The sequence below is a fragment of the Anas acuta genome, chromosome 5, assembly GCF_963932015.1.
Source record: "Anas acuta chromosome 5, bAnaAcu1.1, whole genome shotgun sequence".
NCBI lineage: Eukaryota > Metazoa > Chordata > Aves > Anseriformes > Anatidae > Anas > Anas acuta.
Window position 1 is genome coordinate 59,598,783 of NC_088983.1, and position 25,668 is coordinate 59,624,450.

The 25,668-nt window shown below is 41.2% G+C and overlaps 1 protein-coding gene across 13 annotated transcripts in view; it reads left to right on the forward strand.

Moving 5' to 3' along the window:
• LOC137857923 (secretion-regulating guanine nucleotide exchange factor-like) overlaps positions 1-25,668 on the forward strand; it is a 148,816-nt gene that overhangs the window by 28,386 nt on the left and 94,762 nt on the right. For 10 of the 13 annotated variants that reach the window (XM_068685139.1, XM_068685145.1, XM_068685142.1 and 7 more), the window contains exon 13: positions 19,972-20,132. The exons of 1 other annotated variant lie outside the window; for it this stretch is intronic. In XM_068685139.1, coding sequence (XP_068541240.1) covers positions 19,972-20,132 — 161 coding nt within the window. Of the gene's footprint in view, positions 1-19,971; positions 20,133-23,403; positions 23,985-25,668 lie in introns of those variants that run through there. 2 more of the 13 variants (XM_068685144.1, XR_011097382.1) reach the window with 2 other exon arrangements.

Consider the following 25,668-nt stretch of genomic DNA (forward strand, 5'->3'; position numbering starts at 1 on the left):
GTTCTTAGTGTGTATATTGCATGAGTTTTGAGTTGTCATCACTTTTGAAGCTTACACTGGTGATGTGGTAGGTTTTAATATATATATATTTTTCTCACGCCCTGACTGATAAGGGAACTTCTGGTTACATTAAAAGTAATGAACACAAATCTTTGGATACATCTGGTTTTGACTGGCAAATTTTAAAACTTCAGGGCCTCCCCTGAAGGTTCTGCATTTGATTATTTAGGTTAAGACATAGAAAGGGGAGAGAAACACACAAGCACAAGCTTGGGAACCAAAATTCAGATATTAAAGCTTTGCAGAAAATTAGTATGGGATATGTGGGCAATTTACAGTCTGCAGTAACAGGATTAAGGATTCTAGGTGCATATGGGAATTGCCTTATTTTCTGCATTGTCTTCAAAGCTGGCTCCTTGCTCCATCACAAATCAGTCTATCACTGCTGTTTCAACGTTGATAGTTATTTTTAAGCAAAGCTTGTATAAGGCTGAAGCAAGAGTTGACGGGACTGGTGTAGTCTGGTACTTGGGAGGCCAGTTCCAGGCTGGCTGCCAGCTGGGAGACAGGAAGGGTGCTAGCTCTGGAAGGGGCTGGGATCACGTCTGTGGCAGGTCTGCACCTTGTGGATGCTCTGAAAACTGAAGTGTCTGGGAGAGCAAGTATGTAAAAGTGAATGCTCACTTGGCGTTGTATGGATACATGTGAGATTTATAGGCATGGAACCAGTGTTTCAGTCAATACAGGATGTTTAATACTATTAGTTCTGTGTGTTGGGTTCACCTTCTGAATCAGATTTATTTAATCTTTTTCTATAGATGTGTAACTAAGTATTTAAGCTCTGCAAAATATGTGGCTATAAATTATAGCATTCTGGAAATTCATGGCAATTCACCATTTATTTTTTGTGAATACATCAGTGCAAAGTTGATTTAAAAAAAAAAAAGTAATTCATATGAATGGAATTCTTCTTTTTGGCAGAAAGTTCCTTTACAGCCATGAATCACCCCATTAATGCAAAAACTTTGAGGAGGATGCAGTAAAGCTAATGAATTGATGCACAATTATTTTTTTCTCAAGCACTACGGTCTGGGTAGCCCTGTGATAGCTTTTTCTTCCTCTTTGAGGAGGGAATGTCCTCATCAGAAAGAGTGACTCTTCAGGTTAGTCCTCCCCTTTTGAAAGCTATGAAGGCAGATGTTCAGGTTCCTTGTGGGGTCTTTTCTCTTGGTAACCCAGAATTCTGCCCCAAAAAGATTGGTTCCTGTTGTTGCAGTTTGATCATCGAGTCTGCCTTGCCTGCAGAAACAACTGTTTTGATTCCTCTTTGCTGGTGGGAACAAACAAACCCTGTTTTTTCTCAGTTAAGGAAACAACTTAGCATGGCTCTTGTAGAGGTGCTTGGGAAAATTGAATGAAAATGACAAGCTTCAATATGACGTATACAGAAGCTCTGTTTTCCTCTTCCTGGAATCACTTTTCCTACTTGCTGGAGCATGGACTGGTCTGTATCTCTGTAGCCCAACATCTTGAGCTCTGTGAGGCCTGGAGTACACACATTCAGCCAGTCCTTTCTGGAGAAGAAAAAACAAACCAAGGACCCCCAAAAGCCCAAGCTAGTGACCTGAAGAGCCCCATTCCTCAGCCATTTGTGGAATTTACCACATTATTATCTGTTCGTGGGGTTTTAATTGGAATTCATTTATCAAGCAGCAAGGAACTGAAATTTATAGATGGTTAATTTGTGGAAGACTTCTGCATATGAGACTTAAGCAGCCAAATCATACAGAAACTCCTCTTTGGGGAGGGATGGCAGGGCTTGGATCTTGCCAAGGCCACTGTAGAAGATTTGTTCTTTTAACTGCCAAATTGCCAGCAAATGTTGGGGAAGCTTTGCTGGCAAAAAATAGATCTCAGTAAACCTTGGCTCTCCTGTGTTTGCATTCCTCAGGCACAGCAGATTTTGTCTCCAGCAGCTATGGCTCAGCAGCACAACAGGAGCTTTCTATTACATCCTACTCTGTGTCAGTCCCTCTTGTTTAGTTCTGCCTTACAACACAAACGTTTCTTAAATATTTTTTCCTGTTCTTTAACAAGTACTGAATAAACAGAACCTGTAGGTTGAGTCTGGCTTATACAGTTGATCTTTTTTTTTTCTTGCTTCACAGTATCAAGCTGTTGTTACTGAGTTAATGAATTTTTAGTGCACTGAACATTAAAGCCTCCTGGATTTTATTTTCACAATTCAATGGATTTGAGTTCTGATTGTAAATAGCTAGAAGGAATTGCTACTTTCTTTGGCTTCATTGGCTGGCATAATTCCTTGGCTTTATTTTTTAAACTTACAGCTAGAGTGTGTGTATGTTTGTATATTGGTTTGGGATTTAAAACTTCTATTTCTGCTGCTCCCTAACTTGTATGTGACTTTAGTAAAACTCTTGAAGAAATTCTTTCTATGGATCAGGGGTGTCAGGGATCAGACTTGGTTCAGTGTGAACTAAAAGTAGTTTCTGAAAGGGTGATATCAAGTGTTCAGTTGCTCATATGCACTGTTTTTTCACAGATACTTGCTAACCATCTTTTGAGTAACTTGTGGTGTTTCTTTAGTAATTGTCCTTTGCACATCCTTGTTCTTCGTGATTTTCTGGTAGTGCAGTAAATAATTGTGTGAGCACTTCCACGTTATGCCACTTGTATGGGAGAAGAGAAGCATCAGATGCTAAACCTGTGCTTATTTTGATTAAAGTTCTATATTGTGAAATAGAAATGTTAGTCATTGGCATTAAGGGCACAGAAACTTATATTTATTAAAATTTTCCCTTGTAAACTATATTGTGTTGGCAAATGGAGATTCAGGTAGCTGAATTTTGAGACTCGAATTTAGATAGATTTTTGTTAAATTTACTTCATGATAAATGCTGATATATTTTTAGCAAGAATTGTCAAACAGGAGAAAATAACTACGGTAAGCTTTGCAGATCTTCTTATGTGTATGGTATTCTACTGCCTTTCCTGCAGTAGAAGAAGATACAGTTCATGAGGCTATTCTCGCCAAGTTTTCTTAACTGTGACTTTGTCATGCTTGCTGAATTCTGGCCAGATGCATTTTGGTAAATACTCCATGACTGGAGGAGTTTGGAAAATGACTCAGTCATCATTCAACAGAACACTCCAGGGCTTTTTTTAACATAGCAGTTGTGTGGGAAGAAGGGCTGTGTTGTATTCAATTTCTCTCCTACTGTTTTGTCTTGCCATATCCTCTCTTTTGCTGTTGGAAGTAGTGATTGTTGTGGACCTAAGTAATGTGAGCGTCTGTCCTAGCTTGAAGGAACTTTGGTCTTAAAAAGCTTTCAGAAAAGTGAACACAAATGTGGTATAGATTTTGTTTAGCTCATTAATGTGAGAGAGAAGTTTGTTTTCTTCGGCTTCTGTGGTTGGATTGCAGCAGTTCATGGCTAGCCACGTATTTAGCAAACATCTAAACAAGGTCAGGTACATTAGCAAGCATGAGGAAGATTATGGGGGAAGAAAGTTGTAATGAGATCTCACTGAGAACACGTACACTGTATGAAGCAGTGAACTGTAGATTAAGTGGAACTCATGAAAGAATGCAAAAGGTAAAAGGGAACCCCCTGGTCCCTTGCCCTTTGAAGACAGTTCACTGGATCTCACGCAAGGGCAGTGACTTGTGTGCCAGTGGCTTTTGGATGTCTGTATTCCTTACCACTTCTACTTGAAAACAAAATGAAATCTCTTCCTGGTTATATTTGGGGTCATATCTGGGTTTCTTGTCTGCTGAAAGGGTTCTACCTGGACTCTCAGTAATGGTGACTTCCTTTTGTCTTAGGAAATAACATCTGCTGCTGCTTGTGTATGGGGAACTGTAAATAAGGATATTATCAGTATCCTATACCACTAGAGTTGATGGGCAAGAAGAGTTGTAGTTTGGGGCGGGGGCTCAGCAGGGCAACTTGTTGGCTCTTAACAATTTTTAGGGATTTTTATTCTTTTTGCCTTGATGCAAGGTAACTGTTAAAATTGTAATGCTAATTGTTTTTGAACCACCTCCCCACTTACAGTTTCTGTATAATCAGGGTGCAAAGCTGATATTAAGTTTCTTTTTGAAGAGGAAGAATTTGACTAAGTGTCCTTGTCTTTGTGCTTCTTCTGTGTATTTGTGGCTGGACCTGTTGCTACTATCTGAACCACTTGCTATTTTGTTAAACTATTTCTGTTTTTTGTTTTTTGTTTTTTGGTTTTTTTTTGTGCTAAACCACTTCTCCCAAATTGTAGAAATGGTTTAATTCCCATTGTATTAGTGTCTATAAATTCAGCTATTGGAGGCTGAAAGGAAGCAAGAGAGAATTCACTGCCCTGTTAATTTCCATCAGGCTGCTTCTAAGTTTCTTGTCCATAGGTCTTACTAGAGAAGGATCCAAATGTGGGACAAGTAACTCACAAGACCACTGTTCAGTTGTAGTTCTGGCAGGCTGGGCCAGATACAGCAGTAACTCGAGTCTTCTCCTTCCTGCACCCCAGCTTTCAGTGCAGCTGCTAGACCCCTTCCTTGTGCCATGGGTTCCAGCAGCCACCCCCGGTGACACTTTTTTCTCAGGCTCTGTAGCTTCGAAACAAGCACGGCTGGAGGGTCTGGGCTGGGGGCTTCCTCCCTGCACCCCTTTCCAGCTGAGAAGCTGAAGGCAGTCCTGTCAGGTTGGTGTTCTGAGTGATAAAATGAAGGCTGTGTTGACTTAGGGTGTGTTACGGGACTTGCTTGCTGCTTTTCATTGCCACATAAGCCTGGGATGTGTTGGGAAAAGCTGGAATGGTATAAAATGATCTATTGATAGATGTTTGATGTGAATGCTCTTTAGGGAGGCAAAATGGGGGATCCATTGGGGCAGCTTAGTTTGAATAGTGTCTTGGTGTTAAGGCCACTTCGATGGATGGTCCTGCTCTGGCTGCATCTTGTCTAGTCCTGTTGTGCAGCCCAGCTGTGGAAATGCAAGGAGGAGGAAGCTGTGCAGCTTTTGTTTAAACTTTGCCTTGGTGAGTAGGTTTTTAGTTCAGCTTAAGCTAGATTGATGCTTGTTGCTTCTGTTTCATTAAAATTAATTCATACTTAAGCTGCTATAAACTGGAGATAGAGCTTCACGTGGAGGTGAAAAATTTTGTATGGTGGTTTTCCACTGGTTACTAAGAATAAATTAAAAAGCAATTTCCATTCAGTGAGCTGCCTTGAGAGAAAAGGACCTGAGCATGCTGGTGCTCCAGGAATCTAATCTCAGTGGTGTGTCAGGTAGTGAGGTGAGAATTATTGTTGCTGGAGTTCGTAATGCTGGAATTCAATACAGGCGTCAGAGGAACTTGTGTTAAAAAAAGCAAATTGAAAGTAGGCAGTGTATGCAGCTCAAAGAGCAAAATGGCTTTTTAGTCTCAGGGCGTTGGTAAACATAGACCAGAGAAACCTCAATTAATATATGGAAAAAGTGGTAGATGAATTATGTAATGCAAACGAATCTTGTCAGCCCTCATCACATTTAACTAGAAATAGATGGTGGCTTATTTGCCCTGGCTGCTGATCTTTCTGGGCAAAAGAAGGACAATTTTATTTTGAGTGCTTAATGTTATCTCATCATGTGATACAGCTGTCATGACAGGATTAACTGAAATTTTGGCAACTCAAAGCCCTTCAAAGCCCTTAGTAGTGGAAGGCATTGATGTGAAGCAGACAAACGCTAAGAATTTGCACTGCAGAAATTTTGCAGTTATGCAAAGTGGGTATAACGTGGTCCCAGACAGCTTGAATATCTCTGTGAGGTAGAATTGCTTTGCACCTACTTTGCATAAAATAAAAATGTGGAAGCTGAAACCAGTCATTATGTAATAGCTGAGCTAATCTGTATGACAAACCACTGCCAAACACAAAGTATATTTACTCAGCTTTCTTTTAGTTTTCTTGGTCGTTGAGCATGTGTGCAAGGGAGATGCCTATTGCATTTTCAAATAATTTCATTTAAAGCTAAGCATTCATAATGTTTTTGTTGATAAGCTCAGGTTTAGGAAGCAGCTGCCAACGTGTACGTGATCTGCGCATGTTATGTGCATTGATCTGCAGGTCTTGGTTAACCTTAGCAGCATTTTAGCACTGTTAAACACTTGTTTTCATAACCTTTAAATGACATTTCCTTTTTGCTGTAATTAATTATTCAGGCTTAATGCTCACTAATGAATCTTATTATTTGAACATAGATAATGTGCCTTTTGTGAGCTCGGTGAGAGGAGTGCTTCTGAAGGACAGTACCTTTTGGGACTTAGTTCCTAAGAAACAGAACAAAAACCAAACAGGGATATAAAAACCCCCAACCATCTGGCTTGTGCTTTTCATGGTTACCTTCAGGTATTTTTTCAAACGGTGGATTTGAGTGAAGATGCACTAGGGTACAGGAGATATATTAGCAGTTGTGAATTCTGAGGACAGGATTGATGGTTGCATAGAAAGGCTTTTTCCCCTTCTTTGCTTCTTAGCAAGTACAGATCTGCCAGGTGGGTGTATCCACTTTTATTTGGTACCTAGACTGGTGGCTTTTTATTGTTGTTTAAAGTATGTGAGGATCCATAAAATAATCTGATACAAGTCCATCATGAAAAATGGCAGTCAGGCTTGTGTATTTACGTTGCCTGTGGTGTTTTTTTGGGGTGCTAGGGATGACTGTGCTACTACAGCATGAAGTTGTACTGATGGAAGTATGAACAGTAAGGTGTTTTCTAGTACTTGGGATTTTATTTTTTGTGTATTTGTATGCTTTCAGCTGACTTAGCTGGATTTTTGAGTGCTCTGAAAATACCATGACTGATGTCTGTGTGCTAGCACTTGAGTCTAGTACGTATGCAAGTGTGGTTAGCAACTGATATCTGTTAACATTTGTTGTGTTCTTTAAGAAAGTCAGTTTTCTTTCTATTTTCTTCTGTGCTGCTATGTGGCTTGATTTGCTTAAATAAAAGATTAATGACTTTTTTTTTTCCAATGCAGCCCATGACAAAATATTGCTTTGCTTATAAATATTGCTGAAATACAAACCTTATGATTAATTCATCCTATATAGTAGGGATATATATTGGTTTTGTTTTCTTTGAGTTATGTTGGTGTTGATCTCCAGACCAGTTTCCGTTTTGGCAGCACACTTTGCATGCTCATTTTCATAATTATATGCATGGAAGTGCAGACTGTGCCAAACCAGCAAAGCTGAGGGAGTCCACTGGACAGGAGGAAGCTGGCAGTGGGCACTCAAGGTACCTGCTCATGGGTGTGACCCAGAGCTGGCCTCCAGCGGCTGCGTAGCCCTCGCTCACCAAGAGCTTGCTAGGTCTCAGTGCACTGAAGAGTAAGTGGATTGTTCCTACCCAAAGGAAAAATTTGAAGGGAACTTTGCAAGCTTTGTTTTTGGAAGACCTCTTTTGTGTAAGAGGAAGAGATTTTTCAAGCCCAGGTTGTGTCATGGCACAATTTCAATGCAACTGCATCTGTTTTTTGTAGTTACTATTTGAACTTCAGTTCAAATGAACTGAACCTAATGAAATTCAGCAAAGACAGGCTATCAGTGGAAGTACATAGTTTCTGTGTGGATCCCAAACAGCTGAGATTGAAACCTGCAGGTGAGGGGGAATTACTTTTATCTGTGACCCTTAGGCTGCCCTTGAAGTTCTTGGGATGTTCTGATGAATTTAAGAGCTCATTTAAATCAGGGCTACTTTTTTCTCTGTGTCAAACATAGACTTCCGCTAGTCAGTATGGGCTCTTGAAAATTATTTAATTTTGCAAAGCTTGATTTCTTTTTTATGGTAATTTCCATGCATGTTTTGTTTAGCACTTCTGCCACCAGTCATCTCTTCTTGTGGCATTTAGGCAGATGTTGTTATGTAAAATAACATCGAAAGATGTTCTCTCTCATGAACTTACACTTTAATCGTTGTAGCTGAGGAGATATTTGGAACTGAAGGTTGTCAAAACAGAATTGGGTGCCACGTACAACTCCATGGAAAACAATTGCCTTGGTACACAACAGAGATGCAGAAAACACTTTAGAAAGAGTAAAATAGAAAGTGGTACCAAAAATACTCTACTGATGCTCTGTAACACAGTGGTTTATTTGACCTGCTATATAGAGAAACATTTTGGTATGTTTCATGCAAAACTGTTAATAGCATTGCTTTAATAAAACAGTATCGCTTTCTTACACTTCAGTTTTTCCGAGTAAATTAATTCATAGTTAACAGCAGGCTTGTGAAACTTTTATTCTGCTCATTGACTTCTCTATTGTAAGATAATTTTGAGATATCAGCAGCTGTATTCCTACCCCTCCTGACCTTCTCGTGACCGTGACTACCAGCAGCCCCGTGTGTCCTATGCTGTTGTCCATTAAACTCATTATTTTCCTTTATTGTTAATGACAGGACTTTTTCTAATGCAAGAAACTGTACAGTATAATTTGTGATGCTGGCAAAGAGTAAGAAGACTTTGCTTTGCAATGACTTTAAGTTTTTGTTTTCAAAATTGAGTGCATAAATCATGCATTTAAGAACCCGGATTTGAATACTAGATTTTAAACTTGCAGTTAGTGCCTTGTAAATCAGCTATGAAAAATTCCACATCATCTGATAGAGCAAAGTTACTGTCTAGAAGAAGAAAAACATTTTATTACCAGTTGCCTTTTTCAGGACTTGTTCTTTGGTCCGATATTGTAAGGAACATGGTATGAAATAAAAATCAAGTGATCATAGTAGTAATAAGTTTCCTTTTTCATGGAGAAAGACTTGGATGATCATAAGAAGGTGTTAGCATCTGATTCATGCAGCGTAGAGGCTCTGGGAGGGGTATCTTCGGTAACTTGTTCTCACTTGTACTCGGTGTCATTTTATTAGAACAGAAATTGTACAAAACAATGTAGAGATGGGTCTATTCGAGGACAGTGCTTTTTGTCAGCTTTCCTAAGATAATTTTTATAATGAACATAGGAAACCTTATTTTTTCTTTATTTTTTATAAAACTTACCATTACAAAGCTCCAGAAAACATTTATACAGAAACACCTTTAGGAATATGCCTTTCTGCTTGTCTTTTGCTCCCCAAAATATTGAGCAAACTGCAAGTTTTTTTGGCAGCTCTCATCTTGCTTTTTGGCCTTTTTTTTTCTGAACTTTTTTTTTTTGGCAGCTATTGGCTGTTTTGTAGGAATTTGCCTGCACATAAATGCTTTTTTTCAGGCTTGTGCCTGCTAGTGATGCAGCTGATTGAAGCCGAGGCAGTTTGTTTGAAAGAAAATGGTAACAAAAGTGCCAGAACAGAAGGAAAGAAGGTCAGGCTGTGAGGACAATATAAGAGTGGCAATGTGGAGCAGAAGCTGATATGTTTTGAAGAATCATCTTGACAAATCACACGGTACAAAGGAGGGTGTTAAACCCTTTTATGCTCGTCTCCTCTTGCGTGCTGACTTATCTGGAGATGAAGAACCCAAACAAACCCAAAGCACTGTGGGCACACATGGGCAGAAAGTGATAGTTGAGATGTGTAATGAGCCCCTGATGTGTCCAACTTAAAAATCTAGAGTAGCTATTTAAAAGCTCTCCCTAATCCAGTAGGGCTGCTTTGGAGCAGCGTTCATCAAATCAGGTCACCCCATGCATTTGGGATTCAAGTCCCTGCAAGTGAGCTGATCCTGTGCAGACATGAACTTGACATGTAAAATTGCTTCCCAAGTGTCTGATTTTTAACCTTTTCACTTCAGAGCAAAGCAATGACTCTACCCCACCTGGCCACCTGCTTTAGGGCAGGAGAAAGCTCATGGCATCTTTACAAGCTGTCCAGTCTCATTATATTATGTGAAGCATGGATGTAATGGTACTGGTTCTTTCAATCAACATCCATTTTAATGTCGGAGAAAAGAAGGCCATGAAAAGCTAAGAGCTTGTTCTTGCTCTTTTTATTTTCATTTTAGTTACTTTCTTGGTCCTGAGGAGAAAGGTTATCTTCTTATTTTTCCCTTTTTGCTTTCAAACCTACAACCTTAACAGGCAGCATAGCAGGTCACACGTAGCATGTTGAACTCTGTTCATGTACACACCTGGGTAATCCTTAAAGGTGGGCGTGCTGGTGCTATGCAGAGGTGGCTGTGGACAGCTGTTGGTTCATTTGGCAGACATCAAAAGTAAACCTCACTAGTGTCATTCCCCCCTTTGCAGGGTACAGCAAATCGCTCTACAAGGAGGGACTTGCATTGCAGTCTTTGTATCTCTGTGGGTAGAAACATTTCTAAAGCTAAACTTTTAAGCTTCCATACTGAAATTTCTGCCTCTTCTGCTCTGTGTTTTGTGGCTCTGAGATGCTGGAATTGTCTCCCAGGCTCTTAGTATGTGAATTCTAACAAGCAAGAGGTCTGAGCTGCAAGGAGAGGGCAGGAGTCAAAGGAAACTCTGCTAGCTGGATAGCAAATTCATGTACGTGATGGAGATTTTTAGGGAGCATAAATGTCATTTAGATACTTTCACCCTTACGGAGCTATTTACACCTCTGCCCCCTCTCTCCCGTCAGTCTCCTTGAAGTTAAGCAACTTGCCAACACACAGCTTGAGGAAGAACCTTGTGATTTGTTCCATGCTCTTAAGCTCTGTCTCTCTTGTGGGTAGGGAAAAATGGGGATAATATTCCAGAGGGAATACATTACCTTATTGCTCATTATTCATCTCTTGACTTCAAAGGACATGAATGTCACTTCCTATCCTCTTTTAGAATGTATTGTTCCTCCTGTTGGTGAGAATGCTGCAGTTACAGCTGCTCATTATCTGAGGTGAGCAACCCACTCTCTTAGTCAGTTGTGGTTGGTTCTGCGCCTGAACAAGTCAAGTGGTCTCCTGGGAGGCTCTGAAGGTGCCACTGTCAGTTTTGTGATACTGGTTTGTGTTTTTGTACTTTATTTGCTAAGAACAACACACATTTAGGGTTGAATTCTATAGGATGTTGAACTCAGCTATTTCTTGGAGCTGCTGAGAAGGTTAAAGCCTCTTAAGAGGTTCCAGGATAGGTCATCTAACACTGTTTTTGTAATGCTACCAATTTCTTTGTAGATAGTGACTATTCTAACACTTCAGAATTGTGCATGTCTGAGGCTTGTTATGTAGTAAAATTTCTGTTTAAAAGATCTCAGAATATTTGTCCTTGGAAGTGCATCTTGTGGACAACCAGAAGAAAGCCCAGTTCTTCAGCAGACTGCCATTCCAGAGTGTTTCTTGTGATATTTCTGTGCTTGTCTCTCCATACCATGCCCTTGAGTCTTTCGGCAAGGTAAATATTAGCACTTGGAACTTAATTACCTTCACTTTGTTTATCTCCTTTAGGCAGATGCCCTCTCTTTCTTAGATAGACTCAGATGGCAATGGGGTACTGAGAGGAGTAGGACCACTTGCGTTCTCCAGATCATCAGGCAGATTCATAGATGTTCTCGAGGTTGGGGCTATAGGTGATGCTGCTTATAATGTGATATAAAAAACACAGTTATTTTGTAACTTATTGAGATAACATTTTCTGCATCAAAGTATGATGCTAAGTCTAATGAAATAAGACCTGGACTTGTAATGGGATAAATGTCTGCGCAGTCCATTTACAGACAAAGAGCAGGAAATAAGGCACCATAAAATCATTGTGAGTAAAAGCTTATGCCTTTTTGTCACAATGGTTCAAAGGTGTTGCTTTTTCAAAGTGGTGTCCAGAAATAATTAAGTCTTTAGAAATAAATACCTGTTTAGTGTTCTTTGGGACGTTAGAGGAAGAGATGCTGGACTGCAGCAGAAAGGAGATTCCAGGTTAGGGAGACCTGTATGTGAGAAAGCATATAACAGTGCAGAAGGACATGGGGATATAAATATAGAATGTCAGTAAAAGAGTATGAGTCATACTGCTGTAGTAGCACAGTGCTGAATTTATTCGCAGAATTACAGAACAAAAACCCTATAGTACACTATGATGCATTCGCAGATAGTTTTCCATAGCTGGTTAATGTTTTATGCATCCTGCTTTTTTAAAGGCTTCACTAAATTGTGCTGTGATTTTTTTTTTCCTTTATATTTTTTTTTTGTTAGGACTTTGTGTTTAGATTAAGAGTTAAGTCCTTTATTGAACCTTGAATTCAGCGATTCTGTTTGCTGGGTAGAGATGTGTTAGATTTGTTTTAAATCGTGTAACTAAATTTAGTCAGCAATCTGCATTTTAAGGCATTGCTATTAAAAGTCTAAAAGTGAGATATGCATCGTAGTTTGAATTTAAAATGAGCCAGAGGCACAGCTGGTGAGGCAGTCATGACTCTAATCATGAGTGGAGAGAAATGAGGGGGGAATTTTCTCATCTTGCAGGATGAATGCAGAGTGGGATAGGTGCTTCAGCACCTCCACTGCCCCACACCCCACTTCGTCAGCTTTGTTCCACAATTGCACAGACCTGCTGTGGTAATCGATGGCCTTCCCTTTTTCTTTTTGAGCCAAGATCATATATCTGTTTGATATCAGCAGTATGAGCACAAATAGAAAATGGAAGAAATTGCATGTTGTAATTTTCCTTCCAGCTTAATCAGAGCTTCATTTGGTATTTCAGGTTTCCAGTGTCTCTTCTAAAAGCAAAGCAGCCTTTACCCTATCTAAAACCCAAAACCAGAGGCCAGGCTTCGGGATTATATAGGAAGTCTTGGAATATGCCATACTAGAAAGATCCTTTTTTTTTTCTTTCCAATTTTTCAAAGCAGTGAAGCACGCAATTAAGTATGCGAATAATCCCATTAACTGAACATTGTCTTGATACATAACTTGGTGTAACTGTGGAAGCAAAAAAGGGAAAGCTTCCCTGTCTTTAATGCATGCAAGTCAAAGCAGTTAAGATTTTTTAATGATGTTGATAGTCCCGATAAAGTTGGATCTGTTGGTGAAGTGCACAAAAAACTTAGTATGTCATGTGAAACTGCACGCTAGCTCTAGCCCATCATGCAGAATATTAAACCGACTTAGTAGAGCAGTGCCTTTAGCATTACTGGCTGCTGCCAAGCTCGTTTTTCGGGCTGTTTTTTCAGCCAAATCAATTCCTTAGCTTGGTTTACCTTCCCCTCACAAATAATTGTTTGGGCACTGCGAAGAGTGATCCTCTAGAGGTGAGAGCTGTGAGCTGGGCCTCAAGTCCCTCAAGCTGTCTTGGTGTAAACGGTTGCCAGCGGAGTTCTCAGCCTGTGCTCTGGACCTCTCTGTCTGGGCTAAAAGCTTCCATTGTCCTGCTGTCTCTTCCTAGAGAGGGTCCCGCATCCTGATAGCTTTGCCTGCCTAGCTGAGCATCTGCTGTGCCAATTATCATACAAGTCTCTGGCTGGTTAATACCCTGCTATTTCCAGGAGGTTCTGAAAGAGAATGCATGATGTTCCCTTACACTCTGTCTGTTTACATTCATGTGCTGCAGCAGAGCTCCTCCAGGTTGGCTGAATTTTCTTTCGTGATGCACGTTTGTCTTCCAGGCTGATTTCTTCCATTTCCTATTTTTTGTTCTTATTTTATTTTGCGGGCAATAGAGACGAGTTACAGTGAGAAGCCGTTTGTTTGCCAGTGAGCCACTGATTCTAGTGGTGTGAAATCCCTTAGGTGACTTTTTGGTTTGTCTTGCTCTCACACATAGTTGGTCGCCACGTTGGGGGATATCTAACGTAGCTGAGAACGGCAGCAATTTTTGTCCCACTTGAGGCCAAGCTTTCACTGACAAATCCACAGCTGCTTCAGGAGTATTGTTATTTCTCTTTCCGTGGCACTTGTGGCTTTTGATCTTTTGCTGTGGTTTTAAACCTATTTATAGGGTGCTTGGAAGCTCTTGTGAGCTGCTGCTCTGTGGACTCTTCTGAACTAGCTGTGTGCTTCAGCCTGTGGCTGCAGAAGGCTGAAAATGGCAATTGCAATGATTGCTAGATTTCTGTTGCTGACATCCCTGAAGTGCTTTTGCTGTTTTGTTGGAATTTTCCTGAGCAGGCATGACCTTAATACTGTGCATAGATTTATATTTTAGTTGTCCATTATTGTTAGCTATTATAGATGAACATAGGGGGGAAAAAATCAGAATAAACCTTCTTACATAAAGATGCAGAAGGCTACAGCTGCATTAAGAGGTGTGGGTAGCTTTGGCACACCAGACTTCAGTGTAAGAGAATGAGGGGGCCATTTAAACCCTTGTCAGAGGAGCTAATCCCGTGTCGCACTGAAACCTTGCACAGCTACAGCATTGTAGGTGCAGTCGTGATGCTTGGCTTCCAGCTGCTGAATTAAGTTGTCTTCAGTCGAGAGGGAATTAGGGATGGATGGGTGAACGTTTTCCTGTAAGGTTCCCTTGCACAAATGCTGTTTTGAGGTAGATGAGGTATTTTGTCAGAATGCTTGGAGGACATTCTGCTGTCCTTCAGGACATTTACGAGATTTGTAGCTGTGGGAGAGGTGTTGGTTTGCCCTCTGGGGGGCAGAGAGGAGGCAAAGGCAGCCTGTAAATGTCAGGTTTTTAATACATGCCCCTGTGAATTTTATTGTGAAAGCAGGCATTAGGAATTTTATATAGAAGTTCCTATTTCAGGTCTGAATGAGATTAAGCATTCAGAACGGATATCCAGAGTTCATTTGCAAAGTAATTGTTAATGCAACCGTGAATTGAGATAGCCTGGATGAACTTTTTCATCTTGTATTTATGAAAGAAGAGTTCAAAGCTTGTCTGAAGAGAGGCTTCAAGGAGATAATGCCAGAGCAATCATGGTATCATCTTAAAATAGAAAAATTGATATAAAGATGAATCTGAATCTGTGAAAATAAGTAAATTTAAATGTGTCTGTTCAACAGTGAAACCAGCCTGTTTTTAAAACTAAAATGCTTTTTTAATTGATATTTATATCTGATTATTTATGTAGCTGAGAAGATTGATAAAGAAAGTGCTAGAAGGGAAAAATAATATCCTCTGCAGCCTCAGCAGCGCTGTAAAGAGGCACAGTAAGAGCCACAGGCAGGCAGGAAGCAACGAAAGCTGCTTTATGTGATGCTGCTGGATTTGCAAAACTCCAGGGGTTGTAAACTTGTAATTTGGAGTCATTCTCAACTAAGCTTTGTGGTAGTGTAAGGACAGAAGGCTGAACTGAAGGAAAATGCAGAGGAGCCTGGCTGATGGTGGATTGCTAACGAATATTCTGACACCTTCACCCCTGTTCTGTAAGGGATGCGGGCATGTTTCAGATGACTTGCTGCTGTATGTATCCCACTGCAGTCTGAATTTAAAGAGCAGGAGGAAACTACAGCTACAGCTGTGTGACCATGGAGAATCTTGACTGCTGTTGTATGTAGTATTTACTTAAGGGGCTGTTGGGAAGATTCTCTTTCAAAGGTTCTCAATTCTGTCCTTTTTTTTTCCTAGCTCTCTGAACTCCTGTATGGTAGGTTTCCTTCAAGTTGTCCGCAGGAATGACCCAGAATACATGGGTCATCTATTGCCCCTTAATTCCAGATTAGTGAGCCCTCTGGCCCTCACCTGAAGTAGCGTTTGCCTGCTGATAAAAGGAACGGTTGCAATAAAGTCACCTGGGATTTAACGAAGGTACACAGTTGAGGAGTTGAAGTGCCTTTGGGATTGGGTCCCTGTGCTCAGAACATGGAAGACCAAGGTCTTAGGAGGCATCATTAGAATCTTAGAAGAACGGAAAAAACCTTTCCAATGTTGCACGCTTCTTTCACACAAGCTGTAGAAATGCCTCCTGCCTTTTATGCCCTTTTACTGTATGGAGTCTGGTACAAAATATCTCCTTTTTTCTGATGCCTCAGCCACTTCCATGGTTGATGTACTCTGTCCAGTTGACTCATCACTGTGTATGTTTTCTTGACTTCTAATTAAAATCTGTTCTGTTCTAATATTAGACCAACACTCCTTGTTATATCACCCTTCATTCTTAAGTAATTCATCTTGCAACCTCCTTACTCTGTATGACTAATGTCTTTCTCAAATATTCTTAGAACATTTTAAAATACCATCTATATTATAAGCAGCACAGTAGCAATACCTCTTGTTACGATTGCTTAACACTTTCTGTCATAACTCAGTGCTTTCTTTTGCTTAGGATTTTGACAAGACTTTAACCTTTTTGGCTGGAATTTTCCATGCATTGGTGTTTGGCTCAGTCTGAAATTTCCACTTCAGACTGAGATTTCTTTTTGTTTGCTGAAAATATAATCTGTATTTCATAGACAATGTAACTTCTAAATCAACTTCTGTTAGGTTCTCTTGCAGTAGAGATAGATTTTTATTTTTAAAGGATCCCTAGGCAGATATTTTCTGCAGAGAAGTAGGAATGATCAACCTAGCAGAAGGCTGAGGATAGGAGGGGGGAATGTTCACCACAGGAGCAGGTCTGGGAAATGAGTTTCTGCTGATTAGAAGTGAGAAATAAATTGATGAGAACCAAGGAAGGAATTGGTTGCTTACCTCATAGTTGGGCATTCAAGAAGCTCTGCCTAAAAGCAAAAAATCAATGTACCTGTTCTAAAAATTGTAATAGATATTCTCCATGTTTGCCTACCAATAACCACCTGAATCTTGTTTCTCTCCGTGGCAAAATAGGACAAAGCAGAATTATTACAGTTATTTCTGTTTTGTAAACAGTGTGGGTGACTTATTCTTGCCTAAAGGCTCTGTTTGGTGTTGTATATATAAGTATTTCTATGCTTGCTCGTCCAGTTAAAGAAAATGGAATTTGTGCATGGGAGGTGTTCTGCTGTAGCTAAGCACTCCTGCTGTCTGTTTCCAGTCCTTCCAATATACTTGTGCTCTTTATTTCCACCAAATTTGCTGGAATGATTTGCAGTAATAGAGGTGAGTATATTTCAAGGCTTTTATAAGGCCGAGAAGGAGTGAAACAACCAGGATCATAACGATTGCAGTTCTGTTGCTTACATTTAAACTTGTTTGAGAATTCAGTGTAGCACCTCAAAAACTGATAGAATAATAGAATTGCAGAAAACCATAAGGGGACTGATTTTATATATATATGTGTGTGTGTGTATATATATATATATATATATATATATATATATATATATATATATATGAGAGAGAGAGAGAATGCAGTTGGGGAAAAAAGACCAACTTATACAGAGCATGGCACATGGGGGACATACCAGGTGAAGGGCATTTTTCCAGTCATTGCTGGTAAAGATACACTAAACAGTTGCTGGCAACTGTAGTTAGACAACTTAATTTTGCTGAGAAGAGAGATGGTTTCTGAAAAGTAAAAACAAATGTGGAGAGAGAATCTTGTGGCAAGTGATGTACACGCTAGCCCTTGATTCATAAGGGAGGTTACACGTGAAGTTTAGTCTGGCTTCAGCGTGGGTGCTCGTGGTGTTTTGCTCTGATCCCGCAGTTGGCTGTGGACCACCACGCTTCTCTGCACCTTTCACAGGCCCAGAGGGGAGCAGAATTGCCTCCTTTGCACAGAACTTCGTCTAGCAACTCTTGGGTAAGGCAGTGATCATGCCTGCTGGTTCCTGGTATCTGCTGGTGGCCTGCAGTGCAGGAAAATGATTTTCTTAGTGAGTCACTGGTCAAATGTGTCTTGGGATTTAGGTGGCTGCCTTCTGAATCCACAGACGCCAGCAGCAGATGACTTCAGAGAAGGTGGAACAATGCTCTGTGATGATGCAAAAGATCTTTTTTATTTCATGAGTGGCTGGAGTTTCTCTGTGTGTCTGGGTCCAGCTGGAAACCTGATTTTCTTTTGGGAAAGCTTTTTCCCCAAGAGTCAGACTTGAGAGGGACCTCTACAAGATAGTGCTGTCATCTGCATGGCGGGATCTGGGTGTGTCATCAAATGCATGTCTTGCCTTTCAAGGGGCACTGCAGGTTGCTGACGTTTTTCCCTGCTACACTAACTGCATTTGGCTTCTGAGAGTTGAAATGTTTTATTTGAACTGTGGTCTTTGGGGTCAATGCAGCAATGTCTGGGTAGGGCTTGAGAGCCTGTGTCACGTTAACAGTCAAAATAGATGCTACAGAAGCTCTTTCTGGCTTTAAATTCCATAAAATTCAGCTTCAGTTCCTGTAGTTAGTACAAAATAGAGCAGCTTGCTGGGTCTGCTTCTGGTCTGCTTGCAGGGTCCTGAATAGGTGCAGTAATCTGGTCTGATGGAAAAGCTTCTGAGGCTCAGTTTGCATTTGCAGTAGAACTTATTGATAAAGGAGCATTTTTGCAACATTTCTGCAGCAGCAGATATTTTTTAGCAGAGATCCATACAAATTGCAAAATACACTACTGGCAAAGCAAGCATTTTTAAACTACAAACTGTTTTTCTAATCTCTGTAGGATATACTGGCTTTTTTCTTAATGAAAACTGTTTTAATGCTTTAACCTAACAAAATGCAGCCACTGTTCTAAAAGACCTTTCATGTATTGAAAGAAGTATCTGACTGGTTTCAGCTTTTCCCTGAAGTACGAGGCATCTCCAAAGGCAGAAAATCCTCATGCCCTTGAAAGAAAAGGACAACTAATTTTATCCCTTAATTATTTCAGGGGAAGCATTATCAGTGAACTGAGAGAATGAATCTGAAAAAAGTTTCAGAGATCTGTGTAAAAGATACCACTGCTAGCAGATTTCCAGGGAAGATGCATGTTACTTGTTCTGTATTTAAATATACCAAGTTAGAGATTTCCAGTTTGAGATGCATTATCAATTTAAAGCCCCCCAACCAGCAGTGACTAGCTGTGTCCCCTTCAGGACAGTTTTAACAGCAACCAAAAGAAAAGGGAGGTGTTTAGGTTCCCAAAGGTTTGTGCTATGGCATGCTAGGAAGACCCTTAGCTGTTGTGTTTGGGCACTCTGCACATGCACACTGACTTACAAGGGGAGAAGTGAATGTTACAGCTGGCTTACTTGGCTTCTCACGGATATGAGGAAAATAAGATCATTTAGCTTGATAATTTCAGTTCTGGAGAGAACTTTAATGCTTGGCTGAAGCTCACGCATCACTCAGGGTCATCGCAGGCTTCCTTCTGGGCTGTAACATGGGTTGCTACTTCTAGTCAAAAGCCAGCTGAGAACACCCAGTTGATGCTGTGTTTGTGTAACTCGGTAAGAAAATCAAGCTGGCACTTAGCATGATTTTTTTTTTTTGGGGGGGGGGGAGGAGGAACAGAAGGTAAAAAGCGTTTCTTTATGGATATTGTTCGTGCTGGAGGCTGGGCTTGTGGGTGTCAGTCCTACAGCAGCGAGCACCTTTATAATCTGGAGAGGAGAATGGTCCAAGTACTGCTGACTTCATTTTAAGCTGTTTTTCCTGTAGGAACAAACCAGTGCATTTCCAGTGCTTAATGACATCCGTGGTGGTGTTCCTGACTAACTAGTTGCTGTCCTGAGGGCTGTTTGCTAGCAGAAGTTGTTACAGAAGGCAGCTTCTGTTGGGAAAACGTCAAACGTTAAATGCAGGACATGGGATGGACATCTCTAAGGCAAATACTGGGAACAGAGAAGAATCTCGTACCTTTCAGAATGAGCTGCTCTGTCTGTGCTGCTGTCAAGCTAGAAACATGCCCTTTATGTAAATAATGTGTATTATTGCATGCAGTATATGTAGGTTACACAGCTTTACTGATGTGGTTTCACTTACAGCCCAGGCCACCCTGCAGATGGCCTTTTTGTTAGGAAGTTAACGAGGCTGAAGAAACTGAATTAAAGGACATCTTAATGTGTTCTCAGGTAGTTTTAGTATACTTTTCCTTATGCTCCCAGAAGCAATAAAGTTTTCGTTTAAGAAGCGAGTAAATTTTCACTTCTTGAAGCTTTAGATAAGATGCATTAAGTGGTGGTCTAGTTTTGAAATAGCATCCAGATGTTCCAAGAACCTAGTGGATAACTAATCTTGAAATGTGTTTTGCATTTAGAAACTGGGAAGGTGTTCACCTGGGGCAGAGCAGACTATGGGCAACTTGGAAGACCCACGGTGGTTCCTGACAGGCAGGAGGCGAGCACAGCGTCTGAACAACACTTGGAGCTGTTGTGTAACATCCCTATTTCCGTGCCTTGCCTAAATGGAGCATCTCAGGTAATGAAGGAAATTATCATTTTTCCAGTTTTTTTTTTCTTGGGTGCATTAAGATAATCAGAACAATTTCCTAATAGAAACCTCTCAAATGCTGCAGCACAAGCCCTTGCTGCTCTTCCTGTAAGCTCAGAAGTTAATCTGATTCAATTATTTCAAATTTCTTAAAAGGCTTTTGCATTAAGAAACTGATTTTTTCCATGGTGGAACCAGATTTACCGTTAGCAAAAGATGCCAAATTCCTTCAGATTTAAATGCATGCAGGAGATAGCCGCAACTTTAATAAAGTCTAGCAGATGAGGTGGGACCTTGTCGCGTTAAGGGGTGTAGCTGACTAACCGTTACGGGCCCGGTCAGATTCAGGGTACTGAACCAGTCGGACATTCACCAAAAACGCGTTAACCGTCTGGGGGTCCGTTCAGACATTCACCAAAAACGCACTAACCGTCTGGGGATCTGGTTGGATTCAGAACACTGAACTATCACGGATAACCACCCTCACCCTAGTTGCACTTAATGAGAGCTATCACAATGCAATCAAGTATGGTTTATTACAGCAACAGATAATCAGGTTCTTTTGGATTGCCAGCGATAGTGACTGTCTGCAAAAGCAAGCTAGCATGCATGAAATACACAGGTGTTACAGGTGTTACAGGTGCATGGCCTAGAAATAAATGTGTTAAAAGGATCAAAGACTCTAGAGAGATTTATAAGCAAATATTCAGATCTCACCCAAAGGCATCCCAATGGGAGGGGGAAGAGAGGCTCAGCCCGTCGACTGATCCCAGGAGTCAGGAGGTCCTAAGGATGTTGTATTTCCTCGGGATGGTATCTCCCCTGATGGTGGTATCTTCCCTAACATCCCCCTCTCTCTTAGGCCAATTTATATTATTTTCTATCTTTTAGGTGGAGCTTGAGTGGCTCTAGTCAAGCATATCTTAGTTATGATTGGTGAAAAGTTCTCCTGTCTCCGTTTAAAGTAATAGGCTCTGAGAAATTCAGGGCGCATGCTCAGTGAGGGGTGGTCACACCTTGGAGGCGGGTAGCTTTTGGGATGGAGGTATGTTTTGGTATTATAATGATATTATAATGAGCAAAAAGTACACTAGGGTACAGCATTTGTCAAAACATGACAGGTCTTTGGCTCAGGGTGGCAAAAGGTGCAGCTTTGTGCATAAGAACAATTGAGGCCCCACCTGATTACAGAGCCTAGCCATGGTGTCTCCACTCCACTCCACGCTCCGTGCTGTTCCTTAGGGCTAGCACACCAAGTTTCCCCAGCGCGATAGCATCTAAGGTTGGGAGCCTAGGGAACGCTCAGGTAATGCAGTTATGCCCTACCCTGAAAGCTTCTTCAATGCTGTACCTTTTCCTTAAAAAATGTGAATGTTAGTTTTATTTTCCTAGTTACTTCAGGCAATTACACCACAGACCTTGCCCAGCTGAGGCACTACTTCTGTCTGAAGCCCTCTGTCACAGTTTAGCTAATGGCTTTTCTCTAGCTGATACGTAACATCACAGCTTCTGTCTCAGGCAATCCTGAATATTTCTCTACCTTGTAATGTCCTTGAGTGGTATTGGAAATTTTCTTTTTATGTGGCTAATTTGAAGCAAAATGATATATCCACAACCACAAAGATGATTTGGAAGAAAACATCACACAAGGACTCGATATTTTTTTCCTTTTGCCTGCAATTTGCAACCCATACTACTGACAAACTCTACTTTGCCTTGTTCATGTCCAAGAAGCAGCAGGTGGCAATTGGCCTGCTGGAAGGCAACGTGCAGGTCCCATCTGGACAAATGACCAGTCGAAAGGTCTGTGTCTTCCTGTGGGGCAGCTGGCACATGAGGAGTAGGGAGAGGCTGACAGCTTCAGCTGCAAATATGCGTTGCATCTCAGCCTCTTGATTGTCTTTCACAGAGAGACTTTGGTTAGGAGAGTCAGCCTCTGCCCTTTCCCATCACCTGTGGAAAGTGAAAAGGTGAAAAGTGGAGCCTTAGAGTCCAGGATACTGCAGTAACAAATAACATATTTAGTCGGTGTTGGCTCCAGGGAGTCTCGAACACCCGTCTTCCTTGGTTTGAGATGCTTCTCCCTGCTTTTGTCACCGGCTGTTTACAGAGAACACTGGTGTTAAATCTGTTCTGTGCTGTTACTCATTTATGCTTTGGGCAACGCCCAAAGTGTGTAGTCCTGTTGTACAGTACAAAGTCAGGACAGCTGTAGCTTTTGCCCAGGGGAGCTTAAGCTTGGCAGGACAAGTGATCCATGAAGGTGAAGGACAGAGATGTAATCAGATATATTCTTTGGAAAGGAAGAGTAAAAACAATCTCATCTTCATTCTGCTGCCCTCAGCGCTGTTCCTTCTTACAGACCTGTGAGAGACCTGATCTGAGTGAATAGCAATGGCAGTGTTCTGGAGCAGGCATCATTCTTTGCAGAGCTAACAGCATGAAGATGATTTAAGAAGCGTGTGATCAGGAGCTAGCATCATTTGTACCCTGAGAGAGAGGAGCTGTGTTGATGAGAAAAGGAAAAAGCAGATAATAAGAGCCTAAAGTACTTCAAGGTTACAAAATAATGTCAGTGCTAAAATTTAGACTTAAAGTTGGGTTAAGTTGCAGCACGTGGGCTGTGTAAATGAAAACTAGCTCATACTCGACACATGAACTATATTTTTTTCTATTTGTTGCTGTATGGAGATGAGGTTTGATTTAAGAGCTGAATCAAAATGAATACAGAGAGGATGAGTTCTTTTGTGTGTTTACCCTGAATTATCAACTCCAACTTGCACTTCAATACGGAGAGCCAGTTTAATAGTTGAGGCTTACAACTAATGACTTTTATCCATGAACAATTTTTATAAATTGTTTTTAATGATTGAACCAAATTTTTAGCCAAGCTGTGGTCTGTTGATTGCCTCTGCACTGGGGTTAATCCTGTTAAAACCAAAAAGGAGAAACTGATCTAAGAATTACAGGGCAATATAAAAGGCACACTAGTTTAAATCTCCTGTGCTGTCCTTTAGGTAACCTCCTGTGCTGTGACTTGTCTCTATCCCCTTGTCTTCCTCCACCAAGGACTGGGGATTCTCCCTTCTTTGTGCTGAAATTGGTATAATGTATAATGTCTGTGTCTGTCTGCCACTCTGAAACTTGTTTTTTGAAGTGTTGTGAGCGACCTATTCTACTGTGAGTTTGCCTTCACCTCAGAAATTCATTTTGAAATGTTGGCCTTGATAAATATGAGTGCCTTTTTTTCCTCTTTCAGTTGAAATGGTGGAAGAACAAAAGCTCGAATTTCAAATAATTATCTACTAATCTTAGCTGCCACCCTGGCAGCTTTAATTGTATGTGGACATAAGGTTCCTGGAGTCTCACGTGTTTAAACTTTTTGAATTATGAGACTGCAGGCCTATTTATTATTTTTTCTTGGAGCTTTGGTGCATAGCCACAACGGAATGGGATGAGACACTGCAAAGAAACTCAAGGCTGTAGCAGAAGTCAGTTGTGTGAGACATTATGCAGGCAGTGCTCTTGTGTTGTGGGACGTCCTTGATTGGACCTCTTCAGAACATCTGACTCATCTGCTGCCTGATGTGCATTCACATCCACTGCTCTTCAGATGAAAGGACAATTAAATACAAATGGCCTGAAATATGATGAGCCTCTGTATTTAGCAAATGCTACAAAGACCTGGTGTAATGTTTCTTCCTTGTCAAAATGCTTTTCCAAGCCGTTTTGGTATTTTTGGTTTTAATAGCTATCATTTTACTGTTTGTGGTATGTTCAGCATGTCATTCACGTCGCAGCAAACATTTGCTGCAGCAATAAACAAGTGAGAAGTCGTCATTGTGCAGTGCTGAACGTGTCTCACTAAATTGGTGGAAGGAAGGGCTACGGTCATTGTGAATATGCAGCACTGCATTCACATGGAGCCATGTTTTCATTGTCTCCTTTCTGTAATTAAAGAAAGCTGTGCTGGATCACAGCTGAGGACAGGGAGCTGGAATTTCAGTTAGGAAATCACAAAAAATCGTGTGTCACAGTGTCATTTTTGGGTATGTGATTTCTTGGGCTTAATTCCCTCCTCACTTTCCCTGTCACCAAGCCTGAATGTTGATGATGAATGTAGGGGGCCAGCCGTGTCAGGGAATGAAAATAACTCCTTGCCCTGTGGCAACCTGTACCTGCTGTCTTTCTCCTGACCCTGCTGTGCTCTGTACTTCCAGTACGTACATTTGTTGCAGCGTGTCCGCTCATCCTGTGCAGTACTGAGTGGCTTGGATCCTCCAAAGGGTTCCTTTTTTTTCCAAGGAATGCTGTCAGGAGTATGTACGTTCTCTTGGCCCTCTGCAGTCAAAGCAATTTGCTGCTCTTTTCACTGCCTGTTGCAGTAATGTGGTTTGTTGTTTATTTTAAGCCGCTGAAATACACCTCTTGGTATATTCTTGTTTTTTTGCTTTTCCTCCCCATTGGAGGAATGGGAGTTCCCATTTCTGTGTTACCACTGCAGACAGAGGGCTTACTTCTTGGGCTGGCTGGTTCTCCCTTGGGTTCTCCCAGGGTGAGGGCTGCCTTCAGTGCCCAAAGCTGCTCTGCCAGGGCTGCGCTGTAGCAGTGAGGTGGCAGCCAGGAGTTGGGCTGCACTGGGATCCGTAAGGGAGACCCCGAAGGGCTGATTTCCTACAATGTGGGTGAAGTAGGAGGAGTGACATGGGCATAAGTCAGGAGCTGGAGACCCACACAGCACGTGATCACGGCAGTGATACAAATGTGAGGGTGGGCAAAGGCTTCAGCAACATCATGCATAAATTCGTTTTCCATTGGATTGCCTGGACAGTTAAAGACCACCATTAGTACCCTACTTGGAGTTGTTTAAAACTATCAGGGAAATGGAAAGAGACTGCAGCTACTTGCAGCAGTGACCAATCTAAACTATCTTGCTTGTAACTCTCAGACCTGCATATGCTCGTACTATATTCCTTAAATTAAAATACCGTGTCCCGTCCTTCTGCATCGATCGTGTTACCAACAGTGCACCATGACTGCTGCTGCCTCTGAGCTCACGGACAGCTTGGGATCCAGCTCAGTGCTCATCTGCTCTGTACCAACAAACGCCCTGAATGTTTGCTGGTGCCACTTCCATGCATGATGCAGTTACTACCTGCTAATTGACTATGGGGAAGACTGCAAAATTGTTTAAAAATGGACTTAATACTAAGACAAAGGCTGTGTGAGCAGAGGCCTTGGGATGTGGCTGCCCTAAATGCAGAAATCCTGTTCTGCCCTACCAATGTTCTTTCCGTTCTTTTCTGCATTGTCCATCCGTGAGAAGCCTGAACAGAAAGGCGTCAGTATGAAGAGTACCCTAGAATGGGGTGAGTCAGGTCTGACCCTATATACACATACTCCAAATCCAAGTTCAATTATGGTTTGAAGCAAGAGGTTGGTGGAACAGGCCCTAAAGCATGCATTTTTTTCGTTCTCGATTTGTCATTAGAACTGTTACAGAGAAGGGATTAACAAATCAATG